General features: G+C 34.3%; 1 protein-coding gene across 2 annotated transcripts in view; it reads left to right on the top strand.

The window, feature by feature from the left end:
• MSR1 (macrophage scavenger receptor 1) overlaps window positions 1-27,950 on the top strand; it is a 234,633-nt gene that overhangs the window by 181,900 nt on the left and 24,783 nt on the right. The window contains exons 6-10 of one of the 2 annotated variants that reach the window (XM_020282524.2): window positions 3,980-4,166; window positions 6,860-6,940; window positions 11,085-11,165; window positions 16,082-16,126; window positions 18,316-22,977. In XM_020282524.2, the coding sequence (XP_020138113.2) occupies window positions 3,980-4,166; window positions 6,860-6,940; window positions 11,085-11,165; window positions 16,082-16,126; window positions 18,316-18,344 (423 nt within the window). In that variant the 3' untranslated portion in view covers window positions 18,345-22,977. Of the gene's footprint in view, window positions 1-3,979; window positions 4,167-6,859; window positions 6,941-11,084; window positions 11,166-16,081; window positions 16,127-18,315; window positions 22,978-27,950 lie in introns of those variants that run through there. The other variant, XM_012760365.3, reaches the window with a different exon arrangement.

Below are 27,950 nucleotides of genomic sequence, written 5' to 3'. Positions count from 1 at the left end.
ATATTGAGAAAGATAGCAATGAGAAAAGAACTATTATAATCAGGCTGAAGAATGATCAGATATTCCCTTATATTGATGTCAAGAGGGCAAGACTACTCTAAACCAATTATCAGCAAAGTTTGTTTGTAAAAGGTCAAATGGAAACATTTTAGGCTTTGGGGGCTATGCATTCTCTGTTGTCACTACTCAATGCTGACATTATAGCATGAAAGAGGCAGAACATATGTAGACAAGTGATCAAAGCAGTGATGCAATAAGTATTTATTTACAAAAATAGACTGTGGGTTGAATCTGGCCCATGGACCATAATTTTCTGATCTCTCTCTAGACTATTCTTTGGCCAACTCTGGCTAAGGTCTGGATTACTTTGTATTGATGAGAAGGAAATTAAGAAGCAAATCACTTATTTCAAAATCATATTATCTTTTTTTGTTGAATAAGTATATTTGTTTTTTTCCATACAAAATAAATATTGGACTAAAACTTCACTACTCATCTGAAACAATAATCTTTATATTATCAAATACCTTATAAAAGACCCAAGATCATAATTAATGTGAAGCCTGTAAAATTTCCATTATTAGCTAAGCAATGCTGGAATCTTTAAAGGAAATTCTACTTGAATAGACCCATTCTTAATTAGTGAGGTTGTTTTCTATATAGAAACAATATTACTAAGTAGTGATTTTTGAAAAGTTGGTGTTACCTATAGGGCAAAGGCAAATCTCTAAAGTCATAACATCAGAGGAAAACCAACAAAATTATTGACTAGAAAATAAATAGGTTAAGAAAGAATTTCCTACATATTTATTATTTATAAGGGTCAATCACTCAGAACATTTACATTTTTACACGATCTTCATCTTAAGGTGACAGAAGACAAAGCCATTACAGTTTAAATATGTAGACTCTACTGGTGAACCTCAACCCAACACTAACCTTGATATCCTGTTTCTATTCCATGTAACTCTTCCAAAATCTGACAGTCTTTCCACATTGTTCATAAGTACCTAAGCATATTAAATAGGATTGGGATATCAAGAACCTGGGCAATGAGAGGATTAGAGAAAATGCACAAAGGAGAGACTGTCCCTACAGTTGAAGAATATGGGAGACAGAGAAAGCCAAAATGTCAATTGTAGGAGTAGACACTGATTAAGTTGGAGGGAAAGAGGAAGGAAGAAGAAATACTACTGTATGTGGAAACAGAGTCAGAGGAACAATGAGATGGGTAAGGAGAAAGAAAATGGGTAGGGCAGGAGAAGAAGCAGATACTTGATACAAGTAACATGCCAAATCCAGCAGAGACAATGGAATAGCCTTGAGCCCATGTAAGTGAAGAATCAAAACCAAATTGGAAACCATTTGGAAGGCAGGAGAAATTTTCAACCAGTTTGAAGAGATACTGAATGGAAAGAATCAAAACCTGGTGATCAGTGATCTGTTTGAGTTTGAATAGATTGCACTTATATTTTGAAGTGCAAAAGGGAATTCCAGCATCAGAAAAGGAGAAAAAGGGGGATGGTGGAACTTCCAAAGCTATTTTTTTTTAAAAGACAGTAGTCACTTGTAGCAATTTAGAAACAATTTAATAGGTCAGTGCCAGAGTGCTATGGGTGTTTGTGTGTATGCACACTGAAAAACAACACTGTGACTCTCATTCCCATTGCTTGAACAAATTTATTGATCTTTGAATCTTTAGCTCAACCCAAAAACTAGTCAATTAATTGAATGCCTGAATTTGTAAATGCTGCTTGTGGAAAAGGCTTATAAGTAATACCAGCATAATACTTATGAAAAACATGCTAAACATTAACTTTAACCCAAAACAAGAATATTGGCACTAAATAGAAGATAGGGGTGGAATTTACTATCTCTATTGTTCATAGAAGAACTGTATGACTGCAAAATTATATGGCTATTTCCAAGAGGGTCACTAGTGCTAGTGTGTGGAGGCTATGCATGAATCCTCTATACGATTTTTAAAAATCAAATGTACTTTCCCTCCGCCCAATGAAAATAATTCGAAGTGAAATTTGACAAATGTGAGTGTGGTTTTCAAAGAAGGGAATAAAAAGGCATCCTCAGCTTTAGGTCCAAAAAATCATGGGTGATTCCTGGTTTGTAGGTAGCAAAATTACTTGCTAGCCCCCCTAAATTCTGCTCTGTGGCTGTCTGGACCTACCTGATACCTGCAGTAATTTGTGGCCACCTAAATTAAATCACGCACATTTATCATGGTGCTATGTCCTATAAATCTGCACACTCACTATTCCACTTTTATTGTAATTGTATGGAAAATGCTAAATGGTCAGGGAAGGAGGAGGTGGAGGGTAGAGATATTCTAATCTAGAACAAGGTTTTAAATGAGAGAAAGCACAGAGCAGTGGAAGCTGATAAGCTTTTCTGCTTAAGTATAGTATTGTTGAAGGGGTAAGTCTGGATACACATTCATTTCTTTTCAAAGGTCTTACACTTTAACTGTCTTAATCCTCTCATCTCAACTAGTCTTGTTCAGTCCAGTCCCAAAGAGTGTAATTTTCTCTTTACATCTTAATCAAGGAGTAATACACCACCAGTTTATTTCTACATGCAAATGGGAAATGAGAGTCTATCATAGAAACACCTAGAAGTATAAAGCATACCGTGAAGACAGAGGATGGGATAAAAGTGGAACAGAGAGACAAAATCATTATCAGAATAGATGAGAAGGTTTGGTGCATCAAAAAGTGGAAACCCGACACTCAAAGAGAAAACCAAGCAAAGGACTCAAAAAGAAAAGAAATAAAGAAAAATGCTAATTGTTAGAAATTTGATGACTGGATACTTTAACCTCATTATATTAAAAAAACAATTAACAATGATTTATTATATCAACTCTTACTTAAATATATTAAGTAAGCAAACTTAAATATATTGATGGTACCCGGTATTTGGGTATAAAAAGTAGACACTGATACACAGTACATAAGGAGGGGAAATGATAGCATGTATTTGGAGAGCAGGGTGGCAGTGTTGAACAAAAATTTTAATGTTTAATCCCTATGGTCAAATCCACTTCTAGGAAGATGTCCTACAGAAGCACTTGTACAATATATAAATATATATAAAATGGTGTTGATTGCTGCATTGTCTAAAGTTGTAAAAAACTACATAGCTCAAAACTCTATCAATAGGAATCAAATAAAATTATGAAAAATTTGTACAATTCAGTTCTACTCAATTATTGAAAATAAGTCAGTCTCTAAGTAACTTAGTAGGTAAATATCCTTACCATATCATTGAGTGAAAAATAAAAGCATATTCCAGAACACAGTATGATCTCTCTCTCTTGTTCACATTCTCTATATATGTATATGCATACATATACATATTTACACACAAAATATGTTTATATTTGAAAGCACAAAATACTAATTAAGCCTCAAGTACAGAGGCAATAAAAATTGAAAATAAAGTACTATTAATATGCTAGTTTCAGGTTGTATTGAATATGAAAATGTACCTATAATGTTTATTACGGCTGAGAGTTATGACATTAAACTTTAGTTATTGCTATAAAACAATTTTGTTTATAAACCTATTAGATTCACAAAGTGATAATATGTTGTCACTGTAAATATAATGTAAGGAAATTTCAGATAAATTAAAAATCTGAATTTTGATTAAAAATGTTTTTAATTTTAAATTTGTAGCATTTTGATATCTATTTAGGAATAGAAGCATATCTTATATTTATTTAACTGATTTTGATGAGGGGCTAGAGGTATAAAAATTCAGCAAATCAGTGAAAAAAGGACATATTTCACAATAAAAGAATTAACATTTTAAAACTGTTTTCTAATCTCCATATTCTTATTCCATAAAACTCCTGTAAGGCATGTTTTTTAAAAACCTGAACTTCTAAGACCTCTTGAACTTACATATTTGATAATTACATCTGTAACAAAAGTTGTGGGTACTCACTTATGTTTTACAGGAAATCAGTAAATTAGAGGAGCGTGTGTACAATGCATCAGCAGAAATTATGTCTATAAAAGAAGAACAAGTGCATTTGGAACAGGAAATAAAAGGAGAAGTGAAAGTATTGAATAACATCACTAATGATCTCAGGCTGAAAGACTGGGAACATTCTCAGACATTAAGAAATATCAGTTTACTTCAAGGTAAAATGTCTTGTCATTTCTCCAGAAAATGGTATATATTAAAATGTACTGATAGAAGCAGAGATTTTGTATTTGAAATTCTATGGTTTAAAATAAGGAGTTTTTGAGCATACATTTACTACAGATACCAAGAGGAAGGAATATTAAAATCAGATCAAGACAGAGTAAGGTAACCAGTAGGCTGGTATCCAATAAACCAATAAAATATCTCTTAAGGCCGAATGAGTTTCTCATTGTTAAAAATATTTCATAAGTACTGAAGACGAATATAAGTTTTCTGTAAGTACAAAGTTCTCTACTTGTCCATAATCAAGCTTGTTAATACTGCTTTTCAAAGCTTCCAGAGTCTTTATTACTTCTTACTTAACTGTCTTATTAATTTAAAAGGCCTTTTGAAGTCTCTGAAATAATGATAGATTTGTCAATTTTTTTCTTCAGTTCCTGTTAGCAAAACAAGGTGAATTGAATCTTTTTTAATTAATATATATAAAACATACATATTTTCACACTAGCTTTTAATTATTTTTACATTGTAGATATTTTTCTATATTATACTTTCAACCATTTGACTTTCAGTATCCATTGTTTGACATTTGTCTCTTGTAATGAACACTTACCTATTTTTCTAATATGATCTGACAATCTCTTTTCACTGTATTTATTTTCACCATATTATGTGCTCTGTTTTCCCCCAGCTTGTTTGTTTATTTTGCTTTCCTTTCTTGATACTTTTGGATTGATTGATATTTTTCTCTTGTTGAATTCTCTCCACTAAAGTTACCAAAAAGATTTTGGAAAATTTATAGTATATTTCTATTTTATTGATTGTCACCCTTAAAATTTATCTGTAAGTCTAAAATTTATTTAGTATTTATTTAGTAAATAAATACTTTATTTATTTAGTATCTTTATTAGTATCTTAACCTTCATCCTGAAATAAACAAGGAACCTCAGTTACTCTGACTGATCACCCTCTCCTCTAGCTTCCAGCTATATTTTAGTATAGTCCATTTCTATTTCATACATTTTTGCCGAGAATTTAGTCAATATTATTTCTATTATATTATACAGTCATATTTACTTTGATTTGCTCATAAAATTTACCAATTTTTCTCCCTTCTAAATGCATCTCAGTCATTTCTTCTGGGATTATTATTCTTACAACCGAAGTATATCTTTCGCAAGTTCATTCTGTGAAAGTCCATTGGTGGTGAGACATTTGGATTTCATTTTCTCTGTTTTGATCTTTAAAATTATTTTACTATATACACGTTTCTTAGATTGACAGTTATTTTGAATATTTCTATCAGTATTTCAAAGAAATTATTTCCTGGCTTCAGGCTTTTCTTTTTGCTTTTAAAATGACTGCTACCAATCTGCTAGTCATTCTCTTTGTCTTTAATATCTGCAGTTTTACTAATAATCTATGTTTATGTATTGAGAATTTGTTCATTTGACAGTGACAACTGGAAAGAAAAGGGAAGAAGCAGGTTTAAGCAGCAGTAGCCTAGAAGATCTGGCAGATTTTTATGATGATCTGAATATGAGGCAAGATTGAAAACAAAGTAGAAAATTAATGATCATAATGAATAGGAAATTGAGAAGCAAGAAGGATAGCTTTGGAAATTTAGGCAGATATTATTAGTGCTGTTATCATCTGAGGAATTTAAATATGGTATGCCTGGATTTGCTTTTCCAGTTACTGAGTAATTCTGATCTATAATAATATCATTACTAAATATTATAGTAATATATTACTATATATTATATACTATACTATCCTGGTAGGATTATCTTTAAGTTCTAAAGACATAGTGCAATCATTCTAAAGAGGTGATTGCCAGATAATCTCTGTTTTGCTGGACACAGAAAATTCAAATGACTGAATTAATGTTCAAACTCAGCACTCAGGAGTCACTTGGGAAATTGTGAAGGCAAGCAGTCAAAGCTTTCCCTGCAACCTCTCCATCTTGTTGATGGTATCTATATCAAGAGAATATCTATATCTAGGAATTCTATCTAATATTTTACTTGAAAAAGAACTCTTCTACTCATTTTCACCGTTCTTTCTTTCCTCAGATCTCTTTCACTTTCTCAGAATTCTCTTCCCTCTCATTCTACCCATTCTTCCAAGTACTCCTCAAACCTGCCCCCTCAACAGAGAATTCTTCAACCATTATTACTCACATTGATCTCTATCTCTCTGACAAATATCTGAGTTTATGGTCAGTTCCCACAATATGCTTTTTGGTTGACTACTGTGTATGGTTTTTTTCTTTCCTTTGAGGGTATCCCCAATGTCTTATAAGTCCTTATTTATACAATTCCACCCAGTATCTAACTCAATATCTAACTGCCTAGTATGTATACAACACCCATGTGGCTTTGTGCCATCATGGTGTTTTTTCTCTGCCCTCAGGTTCTTAGAACCTAGAAAAGTGTTAGGCATATATAAATATTTAATATGTAATTAGATTGTTTAATTTGGGGTTGTGTCTTCCTTATCATTATAAGGCATCACATTACTCAATAGTAGAGTATTCCTCCATTTGGGAAGGTCAGTCTTATTCATTCTATGTTATCACACAACACATAAAAGACTGTGAATCTCCTTATATAACTGTCTTGACAGATGACAAATCTGTTTAACCTGTGTGTAACAACCATGGTCAGTAATTGTAATTTTTTTTAAGGTCCTCCTGGACCCCCAGGTGAAAAAGGAGATAGAGGTGCCCCTGGAGAAAGTGGTCCACAAGGCATTCCAGGTCCAATAGGTATGGTAATCATAACTACTTAGTAATATGCTATGATGCTAAGTAATGTACATACAAGTATGTGTGTAGGGGAGAATAGTTATTTTATTTGCATTCTGTGTGTGCGTGTGTGTTAGAGGGATATTAAGTGTTCTAGTAGCCTAATTATATATAATACACTGAATGCAAAGCATTGACATGATTTTTGAAGAAAAGTAAATGCTTTAACCAGAGTCACCACATGGAGTTGTTCATAAGTCTAGGGAGTGTCATCTATATCATAGACTGCAAACAGTAAATGGCAGACCCAACTATAGATCACATGTGAAGGAAAACAGAAAAATCATCTTTGCATTGAAAAATTGCAAGTTATCTGATTTTTAAGACATAAAAAACTCATATTAGTGACTTATGAGTCCAAGGAAAATTGGATTATATTTGCTGTACAGTCTTTGACTGGAATATATCTGCTTAAACTCATAAAATCTGAATGTAAATATTGGCTAAATTATAGATGACTTTTACCTTTGCTGTCAGCTGCTCTCTGTATTTTACTGAGAGCAAAATTGTTTCAAATTATTTTCCTCTGTCTATATTTAATCTTGAAAGCAATATTTTGAAAGAAGACAAGAAGAAAAGAAGAGAGAGCAGGAACTTTCTTTGTTCTTAAAAATTTTTTTAAAGACAGTAACAATAACGTGATTGTCATCTTACTCTTGGCTGGAAATCAAATAACTCTGCATGCTGTTTGAAAGAAGGAAGTATATCTCATGGTCTAATTATAACTAGAATGGTTTGTGCTGCCAAAAAGTGTCTAAATAGCATGTTGTTAATCTTATTTTTCTGTCTTTGATTATATAAAATGTTCTTCTTCCTGATCAATGTATTGATTAGCCCAAGTTACATCAGAAAAACAATTTTAAAAATGAAAAGCATAAATTTGATACCTTCCTGTCCTCTACCTCCTTATGCTTAAAAAGCAATATATAAAGTTTACATTAAAAAAGTTTTAAAAAAATATTTTTAAAATATATATATGTGTGTGTGTGTTGGATGAGTTGGTGTTGATGTGCCTTTGAAAGTAGTATCAGGTAAGAATTTTTATTAAGAAAAATCTTTCTACTTGCACTCAGTAGGTATTAACAGTGGTGTATTAATGTCATAGCATGCTAAATAACCAGTATTAAATCAGCTCCCAGAACTGCTATTGTCAAGGGTCTGTCATCTCCTCCATTACAAACTGCAATTGTCAAAGCTTTATAACTCAGTCATAAAAATTCAGTCTGGGCCACCACTTGCCATACAAAAGCTTCATCTTGGGAACATCTTTTGCAGCACTTTCTGAATTATGAATATAAGAAATAAAAAGGATTTAAAAGTTTCAGCTTTTGCTAATGCCATAAACAGATTCTATCGCAAAGATTCTTTTTCCTTTTTTTAAGCTTTTAGGGTTCTTGCTTATAAATTGATGATGTATAATTGTTTACATTTAGAGGACACAAAGTGATGTCATAATGTGTTGTTCTTGGTACTGCTCATTTACACAAATAGGCATTATCCAGTCCTTCATAAAAGGGAGTTATGGAATATATGGTTGTTGAGGTGATACATTGACTCTTTTAGTTTTTCAGGTTACCATTTTGTTTGGTTCCTTGCAACAAGAGCTAACACAAAAATGTTCATTACATGCCAGGTACTTTTCTAAGTCTTTTCCATTTATTAGATCTTTCAATCCTCACATCAAACTGATGATGTGGGAATAAATAATATACCCATTTTACAGATCCACAGGGAGGTTAAATGTCTTGCTCAAGGTCAGTCAGCAGCTGGTGAGCAGCAGGGCTGGTATTTAAACCCAGATGGGCAAGATTGCAGAGTCTGTGCTTTTAACCAGTCTGCTAGACCACAGAAAGAAGACTGAAGAAAGAGCTAGGCACCTAGGATATGTGAATATTTATCAGACCAGACTTAATACAAGTGATTTGATCTCTCTAGTCTTATGCCCCTGCCTCTATAAAATGATGGATTTGGACTGGATAATGTAAGGTCCTTGGAACTCTAACATTCCATGACTGAGATTCTATGTCATTGTACCTAAATTGCATATGAGTTAGAAGCAGGTGCCAGACCCTTTCCACTGTCAACATATTATTATAGAAAACTAACTAATTGCTACCTGAAAGACTCAGAAATTCTGGTCTCCTGGAATAAAATTCAATAACAATGCTTATATTTAGAGGCCACATTTTCAAACATCATTGAATAAACAAGTTACATAATTTTATAGGCCATATAAGGTCTACTTAAACATCTCCCCTAATAGGGGACTAATGATGGACTGATTTCTATGAAAGTGTCCCATGTGCTTCACTTATGGATTTATTTGCTCACCTATTGAAAACGTTCATATTATAATTCATAGTCGAACAACTGTATTCTGAGTATCACTGTAACGTACCCAACAAGTCATCATCAGAGAGGCCCTTTCTGTCCCCACTATTGAAAGCAGACCTTAAGACATTCTCATATTTCCCAGTTGTTTCTAAAGTTATAACCTCCAAAATTATCTTCTTAATTTATCTGTTACCTTTCTCAACATGTCTCTTACCTACTTCTCCACACCGGAAGATCTGTTTGCATAAGGACATTTTTAAATTCCAGGAATGTATAGAGACTGGCACAATATATGTGCTCGATATATATTTGTTGAATTAATGGAGAAAATGGTAAAAAACAAAAAAAAAGGGAGTTATTTATGAGTAGCATTTTATAAAAAGTGGGGGAATGTTTTAAAATTTTTTTTTAATGAGAGAATTTAGTATCAGTGTTTTCATTTGTAAATTTGAGTGACAGATGTCAACTACAAGAACAGAGGTCTGACTACCTTGCTTATATAATGAAGTAAGGTATAAATAAATAATAATTGATCAGCTTGTCCTGAAAACAGATGTTAGGTTCTTTTTTAAGCTGTGAAATCCAGCCAATATATACTACAAAGTATAAATTGAGTTGAAATGTCTTGCCTTTACTAATATTTCTAAACATAATTTATCATTATTTCTTTATATATCTGCTTAATTTCTGTTGGAATCAAAGTTTTACACTGGATTGAACAATATTTCTTGACTATTTAGAATAATATACTTTTTAAACTGAGCACTTCTTAGGGATAATTAGCCCAGTTTTAGGTATCTATATGAATGAACCTCAAAAAGTGATTTTTAAATGAATTAAGTATGCATAAGCCTTGCCTCCTGGAACTTACAAACTAAAGGCAACATTCTAAAAGATTGATGTCAAAAAAAGATATATAATAAATTTCTCATAATGTGCCTCCCCAAGGAGTCAACCAAAGATTGGATTAATGGGAATTCTGTGAATTGGTAATGACACTTCAAATAACATACAAACTATTTTATAGTAGTTTATCTCAAACCACTGAACTCTAGGATAAAATGTTTTATTCTATAGTAATATAACATTTGCTTTTATGTGTGGTTTTTATGGTCACCATAGAAATATGGAGTAAAAAATTGGCCATTTTCAGTATTAATTTAAGCATACGAAACCTCAGATTTGTATAAGTATATAATGTATACACATAAGTAAATCGGTGTTTGTGTGTGTGTGTGTGTGTGTGTGTGTTTACATTGTTTGGCATTACAATGGATTTTGTAAAAAACGGGTCCATGAAAGATAAAGTAATATATTCCAGAACTAGGACCTAAATTTTTTTATAAATACTCTTTGGTACTTTTGACTGAGTTATGTTTTTCTAAGGTAAATCATAAGAATTCGATTTTCAGCTATGCACTTTAAAGTTACCATTTCAGCTGCGGCAAAATCCTGCCATTTGACAATTCCTGGTTGACTACATAAGCCCTCTGACTGAAACTCTGAGGTTTATTTTTTCTTGTTTACTTTTAGTTCTACTAACAATGTTATTTATTGAAGATTTACAATGTACTAAATGCACAAATGTTTACACTTACTGTGTATACTACCTTCCAATGTCACACATGATATTTTAGAAAAGATACTATCCCTCTGTTTGGAGATTCACCTGTTTTATATTCATTTATAAAACTAGATGATTTCATTAAACTCTCAAATCTGTATAAAAAATGAATTATTACTCACTTTTTTTTCTTTATTAACCACGTAGGTCCTCCAGGTCTTAAAGGTGATCGGGGAGCAATTGGCTTTCCTGGAAGTCGAGGATTCCCGGGATCAACAGGCAGGCCAGGTATTATGATAATGAGTATTTTCTTTATAGAATATGTAAAAGTGACACCAGTTCATATATATACATATTTTTTTAATTCTTGAATAACAAAAAATAGTCATCATTGTATGGATAGTAGCATTCACATACAGTTTATCTTATGGTGTAAAACATTTTGAAACTGATTTCTGCTCATCCAAGGAACATTTCCATGTCCCCAAGAAAAATAATTTTAAAAAAACCCCACAGGAACTATAAATTCTATACAATCATAAGTCATCCTGAAGAATGCTGTCTATCTTAGAAAAATAGAATGGAAAGACTGGCAAAAAAAAACACAAACAAACAAGCAAAGTATAAATATTCCTTTAATCACCACTGGCCAAACCCTGCAAAGTTACAGTTAGCAAAATACAGAGAAGTCTGAAATCTTAGCCCTTGCAAAATAAACTGCCTGCTATTATCTATTAGTGCTTAATAATCAACATTGTTGTAGCAGTTTAAAATGTACACACATGATGATATAATTTCTACTGGCTGTGCAAGTAGCCTAAGCTTAAATTGCGAGCTTTGCACAGTAATTCTAGAAAGGGTTAGGCTGGTTGTTTCCTAATTTCAATGTAAATTATCATTAAGAGAATAGCGGTGACTCTGGCCTGTCATTCCAGCTACTTAAGAGGCTGAGGTGGGAAGATTACTTGAACTCAGTCAGGAGTTGAAGAGGCAACAGTGAGTTTTCTCCCTATAACCCAATGAGAAAATAGCCTCTCTTCTAAAGTTTAATCAAAAGGATGATTTTGTAAAGTTTATGTCAAGTATATAATCTTAGGTTGTTCACTTTGGGCAATTAAACATTTGTCAGGGTGATTTGAACTTGAAATTCATGGTAACATGTACTTATTCTATTTATATTATTTTGTCTTCCCTCTTAGGGAACATAATAGTGAGTATAGTACATATTGAATCCTAGATTTGAGTCCTATTCCCCTACTCAGTCTCTTTCTGTCTCAGTTTGCTTATCTACAAAGCAAAGCTAATAATAGAACCCATGATTTAGATTTTTCTGTAGAAAGTAAAGAAATTCATAAATGCCTTAAATTGTTTCCAGAAGTTCCTGTCCCATAGCACATTCTCTATATATTTTAGTTATTAGGTACAGCCTGCACAAGCTCAAGGTTTCTTTCTATTCTCAAACTCCCAGAGTTCAACAAATACTCAATTAGTCAAATTACTTGGGAGAGTGTTCTTTGATGCATTCTCCTAGTCAACACAGTTTGATCCAGGTTCATTGCATGTTGGAGATAGACACAGCACAGCTGCTGCACTCAAGGAGCAGGGGCAGAAATATGTGTAAGCAATTAGCTATAACGTGATGTGGCGAATCATCAACATTTGTGAAGCTGCACAAAATGCTATGGGAGAGTTTGGAGTGATTCATTCTATACCACAAGAACATGTAGTACAGAGGAAGTAGTGTTAGATGCTTAGAATTTCTTTGTGTTTGTATATCTCAGACGTTAGCAGACATCAGAATCACATGCAGGGCCTGATAAAGCAGCCTACTGAATTCTGCCCCCAGAGTTTCCAATGCAATAGGTCTGGGATTGCGCTTGCTTCCTGGCTGATGGAGGGTGATTCTGCAGATCCAGGGACCACAATTTGAGAACCACATCTTTAGGTGAAGCAAAGGGGTGGATGAACAGAGAAACTTTTCAGAAAAGAAAAGCAAGAAAAAAAAAAAAGGTAATAAATCCAAAAGATATCCTTAGGATATTACTTCCTTATTAAAATGCTCAAATTTTGTAAAAATGTGAGCAGCAGTGTCTGGTGCTGCTTTAATTATGTTGCAGATTAAAAGAAGAGATGATACAAAGTCCCTCCTCTATGAGAATCTAAAGAAGGTGGTAAAATTAGAAATAAATTCAATAACTGACATGGTGTTACTGATGACAGCCTAGACTGTAATCAAAACATTATCAGATTTTGAAGAAGTTCAGAAAAGAGCCCCTCATATTTATTTTCTCTTATCTTCTCTCTCCTTTTCTTCCCAACCCTGCTCCCTTCCTTCTACATGTATTGAGTGCACACGATCTATATAGGATACAATGCTAGATACAGGGAAATGAAAGGTGAAGAAGACAGTCTATAATAAGATACACAAACATGAGAAAAAGAGACTTTACAATGTCTCCATGTACAGCAGATCTATAGAGTAGAGCATTTATAAGATCTAGCATATTTACTTCAGAAAGTTTGGAGGGTTTAATTGAAGTGTAACCTTCCACGTCTTCAAAATCCCTAGAGGACTTTGTTTTAACTTGTTAAACCTTGTTAAACAAAGTGGAACTTCCAGCATGCAAATATTGCACTTCTCTCCAGTAAGCCTTTAGAAGTGCATCCAAAGTCTGATGATTCCCCAAAGGGGGAGTTCTAGTCATTTTTTTTTTTTACTGACCGACCTGTAATTTCTTTCTTTTAATTTTTTTTTATTTCAGCATATTATGGGGGTACAGATTTTAAGGTTTCAATAAATGCCCATTCCCCCCCGCCCCCCACAAGTCTGAGTTTCCAGCATGACCATCCCCTAGATGGTGCACATTGGTCATTTTTAAGATTTCTAAAACTTTAGACCATACATAATTTATTTATTTGTTCAAAAAACATGTATTGAATATTTTCTTTATGTCATTCATGGAGATATCCATAGATTGTCAAATATATAAGCCTGGAATTCAGAGGAGAGGCCAGAGGTAGACAAAGTTGTAGCTGTGATCATATAAATGGTATATATGAATCATGTTAAAAGGAGACAAAAATCTTACGTTTATTTATTTATAAGAAAAGACGTTTAGCATTTTAAAAGAAAAAGTCAGAGTAATGTATGAAAAAAGCACAATAAATTAATTTTTTATTTATCATAGAGTCCTAGAGTTACGAGGATATTAAGTCGGTCAGTGCTCTGGCTTGAGCAATTCTATTCCCAAATATCCAAGACAAATTGCTATGTGAAAAGACTTCCAAGAATAATGCATGGTCTCATTTTCTTTATTGATTTTAAAATGATAAAATTAAGCTTGTTTATTATATCATCTTCTCAGAGGTGAATTAGAACTAATCAGTTACACCTTTAACTCCCCCTTCCCATTTTTTTTTTAACTTTTTAAAACTTTTCTTCTTGAACAATCTGAAATTTTATACTATCCTTCATAAAAAGATACCATCAAAAAAAATTAGGAAAGGTTTTGGGTACTTTGTGCTAGCAATGATTTTTGCTAGTTTAATATTACCCAAAATGACTCAATCGTAATGAAGAAGTGAATTTAGTGATATAAAGTGTAATCACATTATGCGAAACAATCAGAGAATTAAAAATTCTCTTTGTCATAGTACTGATATGGAATGGTTAGCATTTCATTAAATCTTGAACATAAAATTTCAATTGGGAATAATTTACACTTTTTAAGTGCCTCAAGTCTCATGCTACTCATCACACATTGAATTTTTTAATTTCCTAAATTAAGGCCCAAAAATCTTCTCTAAAAGTTGCATAAAGATAAATATTCAAAATGAAGCATAGATAAAATAAACTAGAAAATAAAAACCAAAAAATAAGCAAATGTTAACACTAAAATTAAATATAATCATACCATAAAAAGGAACTGAGGTGAAAAAGCCCTTCTCTCTCATAAACTGAAAATAAAATCACAGAGAGCAGATTCTAACTAAGTTTTGGTAGATGAAAAACTGAAATAATAAGAGCTACCGTCTCATACATGCATCTTATATGGACAAGGTGCTTTATGAACATTGTTGCTAACTTTCAGTGTGGCTCTGCATTGGAAGGTGTCATTTTTTCATTTTATATAGAAGAATAAACGTTAGCTCAAAAAGATGTAAAGACTTGTCCTGAGCCACATACCCTAGCAAGTGGCAGAGCAAAATAATTCAAGACAAGGGTTTTTGAATTATTGTTATTATTTCAAAGTTCATGAGTTTTAAACTACATCCTCTGAGCTCTTGGATGGAAACATAGGGGTCCTTGATTCTGTTGGAGGGTGTCAAAAACAAAGATTTTGATTTAGAGGCTGACAACACTAGGATCAGCTCTACATTTATGCCAAGATGATAATTACTTGCAAAGTAGATATCTTATGGCTGTTGGAAAAAAAAAAAATCAATAAGCAAGAACAGCACCACTTTCATGAAATGAAATTGTCATGATTAAAATCTCTTGTTGGCACTAAAGAAAGATCTCCTGAAGAACCCTTTAAAAATGGTACTATGGATGAAGTGGCAATTCATTAGCAAAAGGTCTAGCAATGTCTCCACATGCATTTGAAGCCTGACCTTCATATAAAATGATGATATTTGTCCCATACCCCTGTGCAAATGGATGAGCTTTCTCAAAACCAAGTGCCCAGCCTGTAGGTTTGGATGGCCCAAGGCTCTTCCTACCCTTCCCCATGACTGAGATCATCAAAATCTCAGAACTCCCAGAGATTTATTGACAGTTAAGTCTTTGGGATATTCCCATCTCAAAAAATGGAAAATAAGATAAACAAATTGCAATAATAGAAATGGGAGAACTAGGTGTGGAATGTGTTGGAAGGCTCTGGGCTTCCTGGGGGTGGGAGGAAGACACAGTCAAAGAAAGAGGACAAAAGGAGAATGAGTAAGTACAAAACAAACTTCTTACATTTCAGCATTGCCTCTTTGGAGAAAATTGGACATTTTGTGCCTTTGTAAATAAATAACTTGAGATAGCACATAGTGGGTTCATGACAATCAACATCAACATTATTATTATATTTCAAAACATGTAACTGTTATATATTTATATTTTAGATTACCTTGTCACGCTCTATCCATTTAAACCAAGCATTGTGAATTGCCCTGGTTAAAAACATTTTTTTTTTTTTTTTGCTATTTTTTTCAAGGACAAAAAGGCCAGAAAGGGGAAAAGGGAAGTGGAAACACATCAAGTAAGTTTATTGTTTTTTATTTTCTGTGTGCATTTCTGTAATAAATACTCTTGGGATATTAGTGACCTGGGCTTGAGACAAATGTTGAGAACTTTGGTATTGATCCATAGGGAGTCTCTGGAAGCCAACGACTGTTTTCTACAAATAAAGCATGCTAACTAGAGTAAAACAAATAGATTATATTATGCGACTCTTGCAATCCCATTATCCATTTGTGTTTTGTTTTTGTGATGAGCACTCTTTTCTAAAAAATTCCACATGGAAAATTGTTCAGTTTTCAAGTCGATTTCCATCCACAGAAGGAAAAATCAAGCTTATGAAAAGAAACAATGATAGCCTCCTTACTTACTAACTGAGTTAACTGAAACCTCCTAGGTAGGAATTTGGACAACTTAAGAACCTTGAAAGATTAAGTCTATAATGGCTGGGATTTTTTTTTGTTTTATTAAAAACTTTCAAAATTGGTGTTCCATGCCTTAGACCTTTAAACCTGTAACTGAATAGATTTTACAGCAGGAATCATGACAGGTGGAATGTTGACCTCATATTGCAATGTAGAGAATCTTTAAATTGGACAGTAACAGCTAAATAGTAGATGAGATATGGTCGATTTGCCATGCCATGAATTAATTGGTATGTCTAGGCTGAATGTACAATGATATAATGAAATGGTTATGAAGAGGAATGAAGAATCACCACTTGATTTCTCAGAATTAATCACAGGCTCCTCCTTCTGTATTACCAATAGGAGCTACATGTGATATGTGTTTCTATGGGAATAGCTGATACAAACACAGTGATGATAATCTTTACTCAGTGGGGATCTCTTTTAGAGAGATTATGGCAAATCCCTTCATGTACCCAAATCTAGCAGTTTTTAGTTGTAATCATTGGGCAAAAATATACAGTACCAATTTCTCTGCTTTAGCAAGAATAGTGTTAACCTAATATTGTATATAGGTGTCACATTTAGACAATTTAGGGTGTGGTTGTGAATACCAGCCATTAAAGTAATAATTAGAGTAACCATGACACTTTCAAAATTGAACACAGGGTATTATTGTTTGTCTATTGAGTGCTTTAGTGTTAATGACTATTATTGTTCTCATTATATAGAGATAATAGAAACATTAGCATATCTTTTCCTCATTTGTGTCCATTTATTCTTTAATTTAATTTATTATTTAATGTATTCTTTTGTATACTTTTTCCTCCATTTAAGACCCTTTCTTTCTCTTTTTCATACCATTTATTTTTGGTTAAGATCCTCTGATAACTTTCTCTTCCCAGTCTTTATCTCTACCCTTATTTTATCTTTTGTTTTCATTATCTCTTTTTCCTGAGGCTTCCTCTCAGCTTCTAAACCCTGACTACAGTCAAATAAAACACTTTTCTATTTTTAGTCTGTAAACCGAGCATCCACCCTGCCTTTTGTTACCTAAGGTTATCACATGCTTTGAACATATTTTTCAGATATGTTCAAAAATGTTTTTGGTTAGATATTTTCAAGGCTATTTTGGCATTTAAGAGCATACTTTCTTTGAGAAAGCAATGAGAGAGATATTTCTGTGTAAAAGTGTGTTTGGCCTCTGAATTCCCCTTCATGTCCTCTCTATGTAGAATGTAAAACAACTCCATTATGTTTCAAAAAGGGAGAAAGAATCCTATACGTAAACATCGAATATGGTGTGGTCTGCTTTTCGCTTACATAATATGCCAGTTATTTATCCACATCATTGCTTATGCCTCTACCTCTTTTCTCTCAATGGCTACGCATTATTCCATGATGCAGCTTTATCATAATTACCCTAATATAGCCATTCAATCCCCTAGTCCTGAACACTTAATGATTTTTGTTTGCTTTGGTTTGGCCTTAATAAACAGTGCTACATTCGGCATTGTCATATGTGATCTTGTGGGAATACTTCTTAATAGAGAATCTGCTAGAAGTAGAATCAATGGTTCAAAGGTTACATACATTTGACAATTTGATGAATTCTTGTAAATGCCTCCAACAAAGTTATACCAACTTACTCTGTAGGAAAGTGACTAATTTCCCATATTTTAGTTAGTTCTGATATATGAAAATTTGTATTGAAATATTTTAATATACTTTTAAAAATATTTTTCAGGTGTGATTTATATATACTAAAAATAATCATTGATTTCCTCTTTTACATCTGTGTCAGGACCAGTACATCTCTCTCGGCCCTTTTAAGATCAGGTGGGTTGGGCGAGACACCCTGTGCTACCATCTCATTAAAAGGCCTTTCACCTCTGGACAAGTCATCCGCACAACTGACTTTCAAGATCCCTTTGTGGCTCCTCCAAATGACCTTGGTTCCCGTGTCATGCCTGACTTCCACATGACTTCCTCTCCTGGTTCTTGGTGCTATTTGGGCCTCTGCTCCCATGTTCATACCTCTTCTTCCTCCAGTTACCCCACCATCATCCCAATCCCCTAGCACCCCTTGCCTGGACACCTTCCATGTGCTGACTTAACTGGTGAGCTGCTCCAACCAGTCCTCAGACACCAGCCAGGAGTTCTCTGCTGCCTACTCACCTAGAGTCTCGCTGAACCCAATTTAATCTATTGGGTTCTAGGATAAATCTCATGGATACTGATGAGCTGTGGGTTCTTTATATTCAAGACATTATTCACAACCAGGGTTAGGGATGACATAGAAGAAAATCCATTCATTCAATCATTTATTAACTCATTCATTCATTATAGTTCCATTGTGTACCTCCATGAGCTGGTTGTAACAGCTGATAAGACAGATATTGTCCCTGGCTTATAGAATGATTGTCCCTGAGAGACATATACAAATAAACAGGCAATTATATCAAAGTTATACTGGGGGAAGAACAGGGCTGGATAGGTATTCAGAGGAGGTAAAGATTTTTTAATTCCTTAGAATATTTTAAGAAATTGATTTTGATTTACTCAGTTTACTTTCCAATCTTATTCTCCAAATTACAGCATTTTTTTTTTTTAACTTTTAAAGTGAGGTAAAGTGGAGCTTGAACAGTGTATTCAACACATTTAAACCCAAAACAAAACTTGTTTTCTTATATTACCTGGCCATTTCAAACAAAAACATTTTGATCATTAAAAAATACTGGTGATTTTTTTTTTATTCCAAAAAATTCTTTGCATGTTATGCTTTAAGTATCTAATACATATCCTGGAGAAAAAGAAATACTTCAGTAGAACTGGAGATATTTAATGCAGGTAAAGAAAGAAGAAAAATAAAGAGCCAAGAGAAAAAGTACGAAAAGGCAAACAAAAAAAGGAATAGGAAGAACATGGGATTCCATGTTATTTTGAGGTTTTATTTACTGATTAAAAGACCACCACATTTTCACAGCTGTCTTCTCCTTGACCTTTTAACACATAGCCCCTGGCTTTGCACCATTAAGGTTCTAGTAGAATTCGAAGTAGTATAACTATGTGTGTCTCACCTTTTCCCTTTCCTCCCCTATAAAATGGACATGTTGACACCTACCTCACAGGGTTGTTGTGAGGATGAAATAAGATATTGTGTGTTTGACGATGCTCTGTAAAATCATAAAGTACTTTAAAGACGTAAGAGGTGGTTCACAGTGGTCTTCCTGAACTGGAACTGCTGTTACTGGCTGGCAAAATGCAGACATTTTAAATCGGTAATCAGAACATCAGTGACAGAGAAATGAAAATGTAAGAAGCCAAATAAATGTCATGAACAAAAAGAGAGATGCTAGAGAAAAACAGAAGATTTTATATTAGATAGAGCAACACAAGTATGCCCACAGCACAAATCAATGAGCTTGTCTGAGTTGAGCAGAAGAGCATTAGTTATAAATAAAAGAAGCTACTAAACAGAGTGCACGCCAGAGGCCAGAAGCTGTCAACAGAGGTCAGAACAAAATGTCAGGCTAATAAAACAAGAGTCCAGTCTCTGAAGGACAAAGCATGAGCCCAAGACGCTGTTGATGAGACGGTTCCAAGGAGGGTTGAAACAAATTAGAATTGTCGATGGTAGTCTGGGTTTATGCCTGCATGACACTAAAAACTCCAGAAAATATAAAAGGTGGGGGAAGGAGGAATTAGCCAGTCTTCCAGATAGCCCTGAATATTAGCAAGCTAGCAACACTGAATGGCTGGTTAATGTGAACATCTACAGATAAGCTGTATCTCTTTGTGATTTACTTTGATGCAACTTCCTATCCCACTATGCACTGGAGACCATGTAGAATAATGGGAAACTCTATTCAGCAGACCTTGGTCTACTTTGGGCACAGAAAAGCCCTGATCCCTGAGACTCTGGGAAGATAACTCCAGGGGATTTAGCTCAGTAGATTGTTAAGTGTGAAATACTAACCCAAACTTTCCAAATTAGGGGTGAAAGGCTTCTCGTCTCTCTTTAGGCAAAAATAGCTGCTGAATGCCAAACTCAAATGCACCAATGACATCAACATTAATAATGTATTAACATAATGAAGAGAAAAGAAGTCTGCACCAAGCTTTCATGCTCTTCACAATGGATTGTCTGCTATGTTCTTACCCAAATTTGAAAGAGTACATGTTTCAGTCAGACAGAAGAATTCCTACCATTCAGTTAAACACGTGTGTGAGGCTCTGTCCTAAATATCCCATTTCCAAGGTGTGATTTGGTAGTATTTTTTTACTAAGATTTGCTCATGTCCAATGAGACTATAACTAAAATGTGACTTTTGAGTTATTCTTTTGAACCTCATACAATGATAACAAATAATCCATTTTTCTTTCATTTGATTTCTATTGAGGACTCAGCTCAATCTTAAAATGAAAATTGATCTTTCTCAAAGTATTCAGTTGGTCAGAGTCAAACCTTCTTTTGCAATCACCAAATAATTCTGGTGATAAACATTTAGAGAACCCTTGCTGTGTACCTGCTGCTTCTGATGTATCCTCACACCTAATCCTCAGAAGAGACCCTGTTAAGAGCTATTATTATCCCCATTTTATGAATTAGAAACTGAGGCTTACTGCTCATAAGTGGGAAAGCAGAAACTCAAAGCTGAGTCTATCAATTGCCTAAGTCCCTATGACTCCATTCAATACTCCCATGCTAGTTGTATGTATTTTTATATATAAATGCCACGAAGGTGTAGTGTGGAGAGTGTGGAAGGAGAGAGTGGGAGTGGTAGGGAGAGAAGAAACAGAGATTTGTAATGAACAGTTTGTTTTTCTAGGATGGGCCCAATAATTTTAAGACTTACGGAGATAAAAATTCTTACAGCATATCAAATTCCAAATAAGCATTCTCAATTAATCTTTATTTGCTTATGTTTCCACCTTTATAACTACCCCAGTGACTGCCTTAAGTCTCTCTCCAAAGCATATTACTCAGAAACATAGACCTCCTGGAACACTCACGAAGCTTCCATTATCAGTAATGAGAGTTGCTTACGCGCACCTGGGGAAGAGCCACATGTTAATATTCAATCTTTATTTTGGTAACTGGCTTAGCTTTAACATTTTTCATGATCATTTGACTGCTATGATGTCCTTCTTTTTTTATTATATCTCTTCTGTAACTCCACAATGTACTTTCTCAGTAGCACTAGCTATGACTTAGCAAAGCTGAGACTATCTGAGCATTGGTGGCTCTGGTTAACTTAGACAAATGCTGCACGTTCTTGACAGTGAGGTGGTGTTTAAAGCTTTCTGTAATTCCGCAAATTGTTGCTTGAAAAAACACGCCCCATTCATTAACACACTAGATGTGTTCCTTAATGGTTTGTATCACTAGCACAGGCATACTTTGGAAATATGGTGGGTTCAGTTCCAGACCACTGCAATCAAGTAAATATGATAAAGAAAGTTACACAAATGGTTTTAGTTCCCCAGTGCATACCGAAGGTATGTTCACACTACAGTGGAGTGTATTAAGTGTGAAATGGCATTGTGTCTTTAAAAACATTGTATACACCTTAATTCTAAAATACTTTATTGCTAAATATACTCACAATTATTTGAGCCTTCAGCAAACTGCAGCCTTTTTGCGGGTGGAGGATGTTGATGGTGCTGACTGATCAGAGTGGTGTTTTCTGAATGTTGGAGGTGGCTGTGGCAATTTCCTAAAATAAGACAATAATAAAGTTGGCCATATCGATTGGCTCTTCCATTCACAAAAGATTTCTCTATAGCAGGCAATGCTGTTTGATAGCATTTTACTCACACTATAACTTCTTTCAGAATTGGAATCAATCCTCTCAAGACTGCCGCTGCTTTATCATCTAAGTTCATGGAATATTCTCAATCCCTTGTTGTCACTTCAGCAATGTTCACAGCATTTACAGCAGGAGTAGTTTCCATTTCGAGAAACCACTTTCTTTGTTCATTCCTAAGAAGCAACTCCTCATCCATTCAAGTTTTGTCGTGAGATTACAGCCATTCAGTCATATCTTCAGACTCCACTTCTAATTCTAGTCTTTTTGCTATTTCCACCACATCTGCAGTGACTTCCTTCACTGAAATCTTGAACCCCTCAAAGTCATCCATGAGAGTTGGTATCAACTTATTCCAAATTCTAGTTAATGTTGATATTTTTACCTCTCCCCATGAATCAGTAATGCTTATAATGATATTTAGAATGGTTTTCAATTGACTTTTCCCAGATCCATCAGAGAAATCACTACATCTGTGGCAGCTTTAGCCTTACAAAATGAACTTCAGTTCATAATGTAAAAAGATAGCATTGACATGGTTAAATTCCCAGTACTTTAGCAATGGACTAAATGGCTATTGTCATGATGCAAAAAAAAAAGTGTCTTGACTTTGGTGGAGCTTATGTTGAAAAATAAAATTTTATTTTTTATTTTTATCTTTTAATTTCATTTTTCCATGAACTCTTTGAAGTCCCCTTGTATAATAATGAAAGATTCTGAAATACTGTGAAAATTTCCAAAATATGAGGCAGAGACATGAAGTGAGCACATAATCTTGGAAAAATGGCACCTATAGACTTGCCAGAGACAGAGTTGCCCCAAACCTTCAATTTCTAAAAAACACAGTATCTATGAAGCACAATAAAGCAAAGTGCAATAAAATGAGGTATGCCCATATGCCTTGAAAATTCAAATACAGATTTTAATCAGTTATAGATCTAGTGGTTAGCACTTGTCTGTTTAGTCCCTTTCCCTGCTGATTCAACAGAGCCAAAACACATCAGCCAGGTCTTTTGTACTAGCAAAATTTGAAATTCATCCAGCAGTGTGCAAAAATGCAGATGAAGTAGAGACCCAACACATTGCTTCCCATTCCTCCACAACCTCTGAGGACCAAATAGCTTTCCTGCCCCTCTTCAGAGAATTGGCTCCTGGCTTCCAATTCTGTAATAAGAAATTCAGCATTACCTTCATACAAGATGGTTTATTTTGTTCTAATTAAAGCACTTTCTGAATATAGGTTCATGGCCTATTATTTGCTTCCCTCAGCATAACATGACTGGAAATGCTCTGCCTTTATAATGTGCATCTCAGTGAGTTGGTTTCATAAAACAATACAGTTAGCTTGTTTGCACATGGCATGTCTAAGAAATTCTCCCATTATGGCTTAATCTACAGATTCTTAATTCTTTTCTGAGGTGCTGCATTTATTTTCATTTTCTGCTTCCCCTAAACTCTTACTCACATACCATTTAATCCACTTCAAAGTAAAATACCTGAATCTCTGGTAGTCTAGGGAGCTATTTAAAGGAATTCTTATGTTAATTATTCAGCAAAATGGCCCTCTTTCCTAATGATGTTTTGTGTAATTCTGGATTTTTATTTCCTAGAAATGTTGAAAGACAGGTAAACCCCTTTAACTGAATACAAATGTTCAGTTTCTATGGATAATATTTTCATAAAAACTTTACATGGCTTACAGCAAAATTTGTCTGCTATAAAAATGATTATCGGTTCTATTACAGAACATCTTCCACCCTAGACTCTCTCCTGTTATATTCCCACTTAATCTTGTTACTCACTACATCTCCTATACCTAGAAATACTGTTTCTGTATCAAAAGGACATGTAATATATTAATTACAGAGAGGTGCTTGTTTTTCCATTCTTGTGATACTTAGTAGAATAGGCTCCAGTTCTAACCAGGATAATACAAGAGGTGCTTTATCACCATTGTTTTTTGTGGCTTAGTAGAAATCCATGGTACACATATACCACATTTTATTAATCCACTCATGTATTGATGGGCTCTTGCGTTGTTTCTACATCTTTGCAATTGTGAATTGTGCTGCTATAAAGATTCTGGTGCACATGTCTTTTTTTATAGGATGTCTTTTGTTCTTTTGGGTAGATGCCCAGTAATGGGATTGCTGGATCAAATGGTAGTTCTACTTGTAGCTCTTTGAGATATCTCCATATTACTTTCCATAGAGGTTGTACTAATTTGCAGTCCCACCAGCATTGTATGAGTGTTCCTATCTCTCCGCAGCCTCGCCCACATTTATTGTTTTGGGACTTTTTGATAAAGGCCATTCTCACTAGAGGTAACTGGTTTTGATTTGCATTTCCCTGATGATTAGAGATGTTGAGCATTTTTTTCATATGTTTGTTGGCTTTAAGTCTATCTTCTTTTGAAAAGTTTCTGTTCATGTCCTTTGCCCACTTTCTGATACGGTTGTTTGAGAAATAATAGATGCAATAACACCTAGAGTTTATAGAATGACCCCTCTATACCAGGCGCTCTGTAAAGCACTTATATACCTCCTTCACTTAAGCCTCACAAGGAATGTATCATTCTGATGTTTTTCCCATGAGGATTTTAGAGCAATTAAGTAAACTTTACAAAATCACACAACTAATCTCTATGTGGTAGGTCCACAGTTTTAATCTTGGTTTATCTGATTTTAAATTCCAGACTTGGGGATAACATACCGTACCTTAACCTCACTTTACCACTGGAACCAATTTGAAATACATTTGTGAGCTAAATTAATCCCTGCAACATTCCTATCAGGTAATTACAAACGATGTCAGAACAAATGAAGAAATTAAAGTGAAAGCATGCAAAATGGTGTGGCCAAAGCCATAAAGCAAGTTTGTAGTGCAGCTGAGACTAGAGATCTGGTCTCCTGGCTTCTAGTCTAGAGACACATCCTGTTTTATGATACTAATTCTGCTTCTTCTCTGATGAGTAAGAACTGGGGTCCTCTGTTGCCATACAGCATGTGGTACTTCAACCTAACTAAGAGCCTACATGTTGAGATACATCGTTTTTGTTTTTTTTTCAAGTTTTTTTCTCTGTTTTTCTTTCTGTTATTACCCAAACAAAATGTGCCATTGCATATTTTTTTCTTGTTCCTAAAACAGTATCTACTTTGTTTACACTAGCATGATCAAGGTTTAAGTTAAGCAAATAGAAGTAATGTTTCATGGAGAGGAGAAACATCTTCCTTATTGGATTTTTGGGATTTCAAGTGATCTGTCCCTAATACTTCTAGTCACTGCTGTTGGACATGAGTTATGGTATCTCCTGTCAGGTGCAGACGTAATGAAGATCATACACACTATACTCTAATACTAAATGCAATAAGTCAGTCTGATCACAGCTTGCAGGGACCTGAACATTTATGAGCACAAACAAAATATAGCACACAGTGCCGTGGAGAATGTATATTGTCTTTCGATTACCCCCTACTCCAAGTCAAGGTTCAAACACTCAGTTATCTTGGAAAATTATATTCTCTTCATAAAAAGTCAGAAAATTCTGTACTAAGTTGTTGGTCCTGCCAACAATTTGACAGATTAAACTTTAGTGGGTCAAATTTGGGATGTTTTTCTCTCTAAGCATCTCAAATTCCCTACAATTTGTGATTTCACAGGCTCCCAGAATAACTTCCAGAATAAAATATAATCAATAATTCTATTATTACTGTTAATATACTACTTCACAGTTTAAAATACATTTTTTCACATATTGTCACATTGAAAACCTCAGTCCTAAGAGTTAGGTGTTATACTTATTTTATAAATGGGCAAATGAAGACACAAAAAGGTTAAATCATTTATCAATGTCTCAACAGCTTATAAGGAGAGACACCAGGACTTTTTACAAGGTCTGGCTAAGGTCTACATTTTCACAAATCAGAAAGAACAGTAAAATAATTTATGCTATTTTATGATAGGAGCTTTCTAAGTAAGCTTTGTTCAGTATCTTAATGAATGACTTGATTATTTTTACTCCTCAGGGTTTTAAGTGGAAAGCAAAATTTTAAATACTCTACAAATATGTAAATAAAATTCTCCTTCTATAAAGTTTTAAAAGTTCTTTCTAAGTAACTGTAGAAATTAAGACTCAGTAATGAAATATTAAATAATAACAAGATTGCTCTAAGAAGACCGCAAATATCCCAAAATGTGAACACTATCATTGAAGACAACAGTATGCTCTTTGAAATGCAGATGTTTTTCTTTAATTGGCAATTTGAAAAATCCAGAGGTAGTCACAGTATTATAGTTCATGATACTCTGAAGAGAACTTGTGCTAACATGCGCTGCTTTTGTCTCACTTGACTTTTGAGTTTTGTTTGTTTTTTTCTCCCACAGAGACTTATTCTTAACAATGACATCCCTGTGGTGATCTATACAACTAGGGAGGTTTACTCTTTTCAAATGCTAAGTTCTTTTTTCATCTTAAATATTTACCATTTCTTGTAACAAGATTATTTTGAAGTCCTATCTTATGGTTCAATTCAAAAACCGACAAATTAAATATAAGAAATAATGGTCTTCCACTTTTTCATTTTCATACATCAAAGTAATTTACTCAAAATTAGGTTAGATTTACAGAATATCATCCGAGTTTAGTATAGTTCATTTTGAAGCAACAAATTCTTAATCTTTTAGTTGTTCAGTAGTTGAACTGTAAGTGTTTAGTATGATCATGATTGACTTTGCTAACTAATCAATTTCCAGCATAATTAAAATATCTACTGCCCAGCTATTCTGCAGTCTTCAAATGTTGGGGGTCATTTTGTTCTTCAATATCAAATTAAATTGTTTGAGCACCAACTCCATGTTCTGAGGCAATTCTGGTGCCTCCTATCTACAACATTTTGATGAAAATAGAGAAAAATTATATTCTTCTATGTCTTATTCAAATCTTGGCCACCTCTGTGGTCATGGGTTTAATGGTGTTTCCCAAAATTCATGTTCACCCCAAACCTCAGAAGGTGGGCTAATTTGGAAGATGGGTCATTGCAGAGGTAATTAAGCTAAGATGAGGTCATACTGGATTAGAGTGGGCCTTAATATCTGTAAGAAGGGAAAGACACAGACAGAGACACAAGAAAGAAAACCATGTCAAGATGGAGGCAGAGATTGAAGTGACACAACTACAAGTGAAAGAGCGCCAAGAATTGCTGGGAGCCACTGGGAGCTAGGAAGAGGCAAGGAAGAATTCTTCCCTTGAGCCTTCAGAAGAAGCATGGCCTGGTGTCCTACTTCTGCCTCTGGACCTGTGAGAGAATAAACATCTTTTGTAAGCCACATGGTTTGTGATCATTGTTATGGCAGCACCAGGAAACTATGACACCTTCCCTCCACACCACTTCACTTCAGCAATGCACACCATACATCCCATCTTTCCCTTCTTTTGAGGAATGTCCCCACCTCTACTTGTGGATCAAAGAAAATTTTACTGAAGATTTAGGCATAACAGGAAAGTTAAGCAGAAAAATCTAAAACTTAAAGCTGAATCTTAGACTGCACTGTCTTGAAATTCCTCAGCTATCATAGACACCATATTTTCCTCACTGGTGAGTCTCCTAGCCTGTCTCCTGCCATCATAAGA

Source organism: Microcebus murinus, chromosome 24 (genome assembly GCF_040939455.1).
Source record: "Microcebus murinus isolate Inina chromosome 24, M.murinus_Inina_mat1.0, whole genome shotgun sequence".
Classification (NCBI taxonomy): Eukaryota; Metazoa; Chordata; class Mammalia; order Primates; family Cheirogaleidae; genus Microcebus; species Microcebus murinus.
Note: the sequence above shows the minus strand (reverse complement) of the source record. Positions and strands in the feature narration are given on the sequence as shown.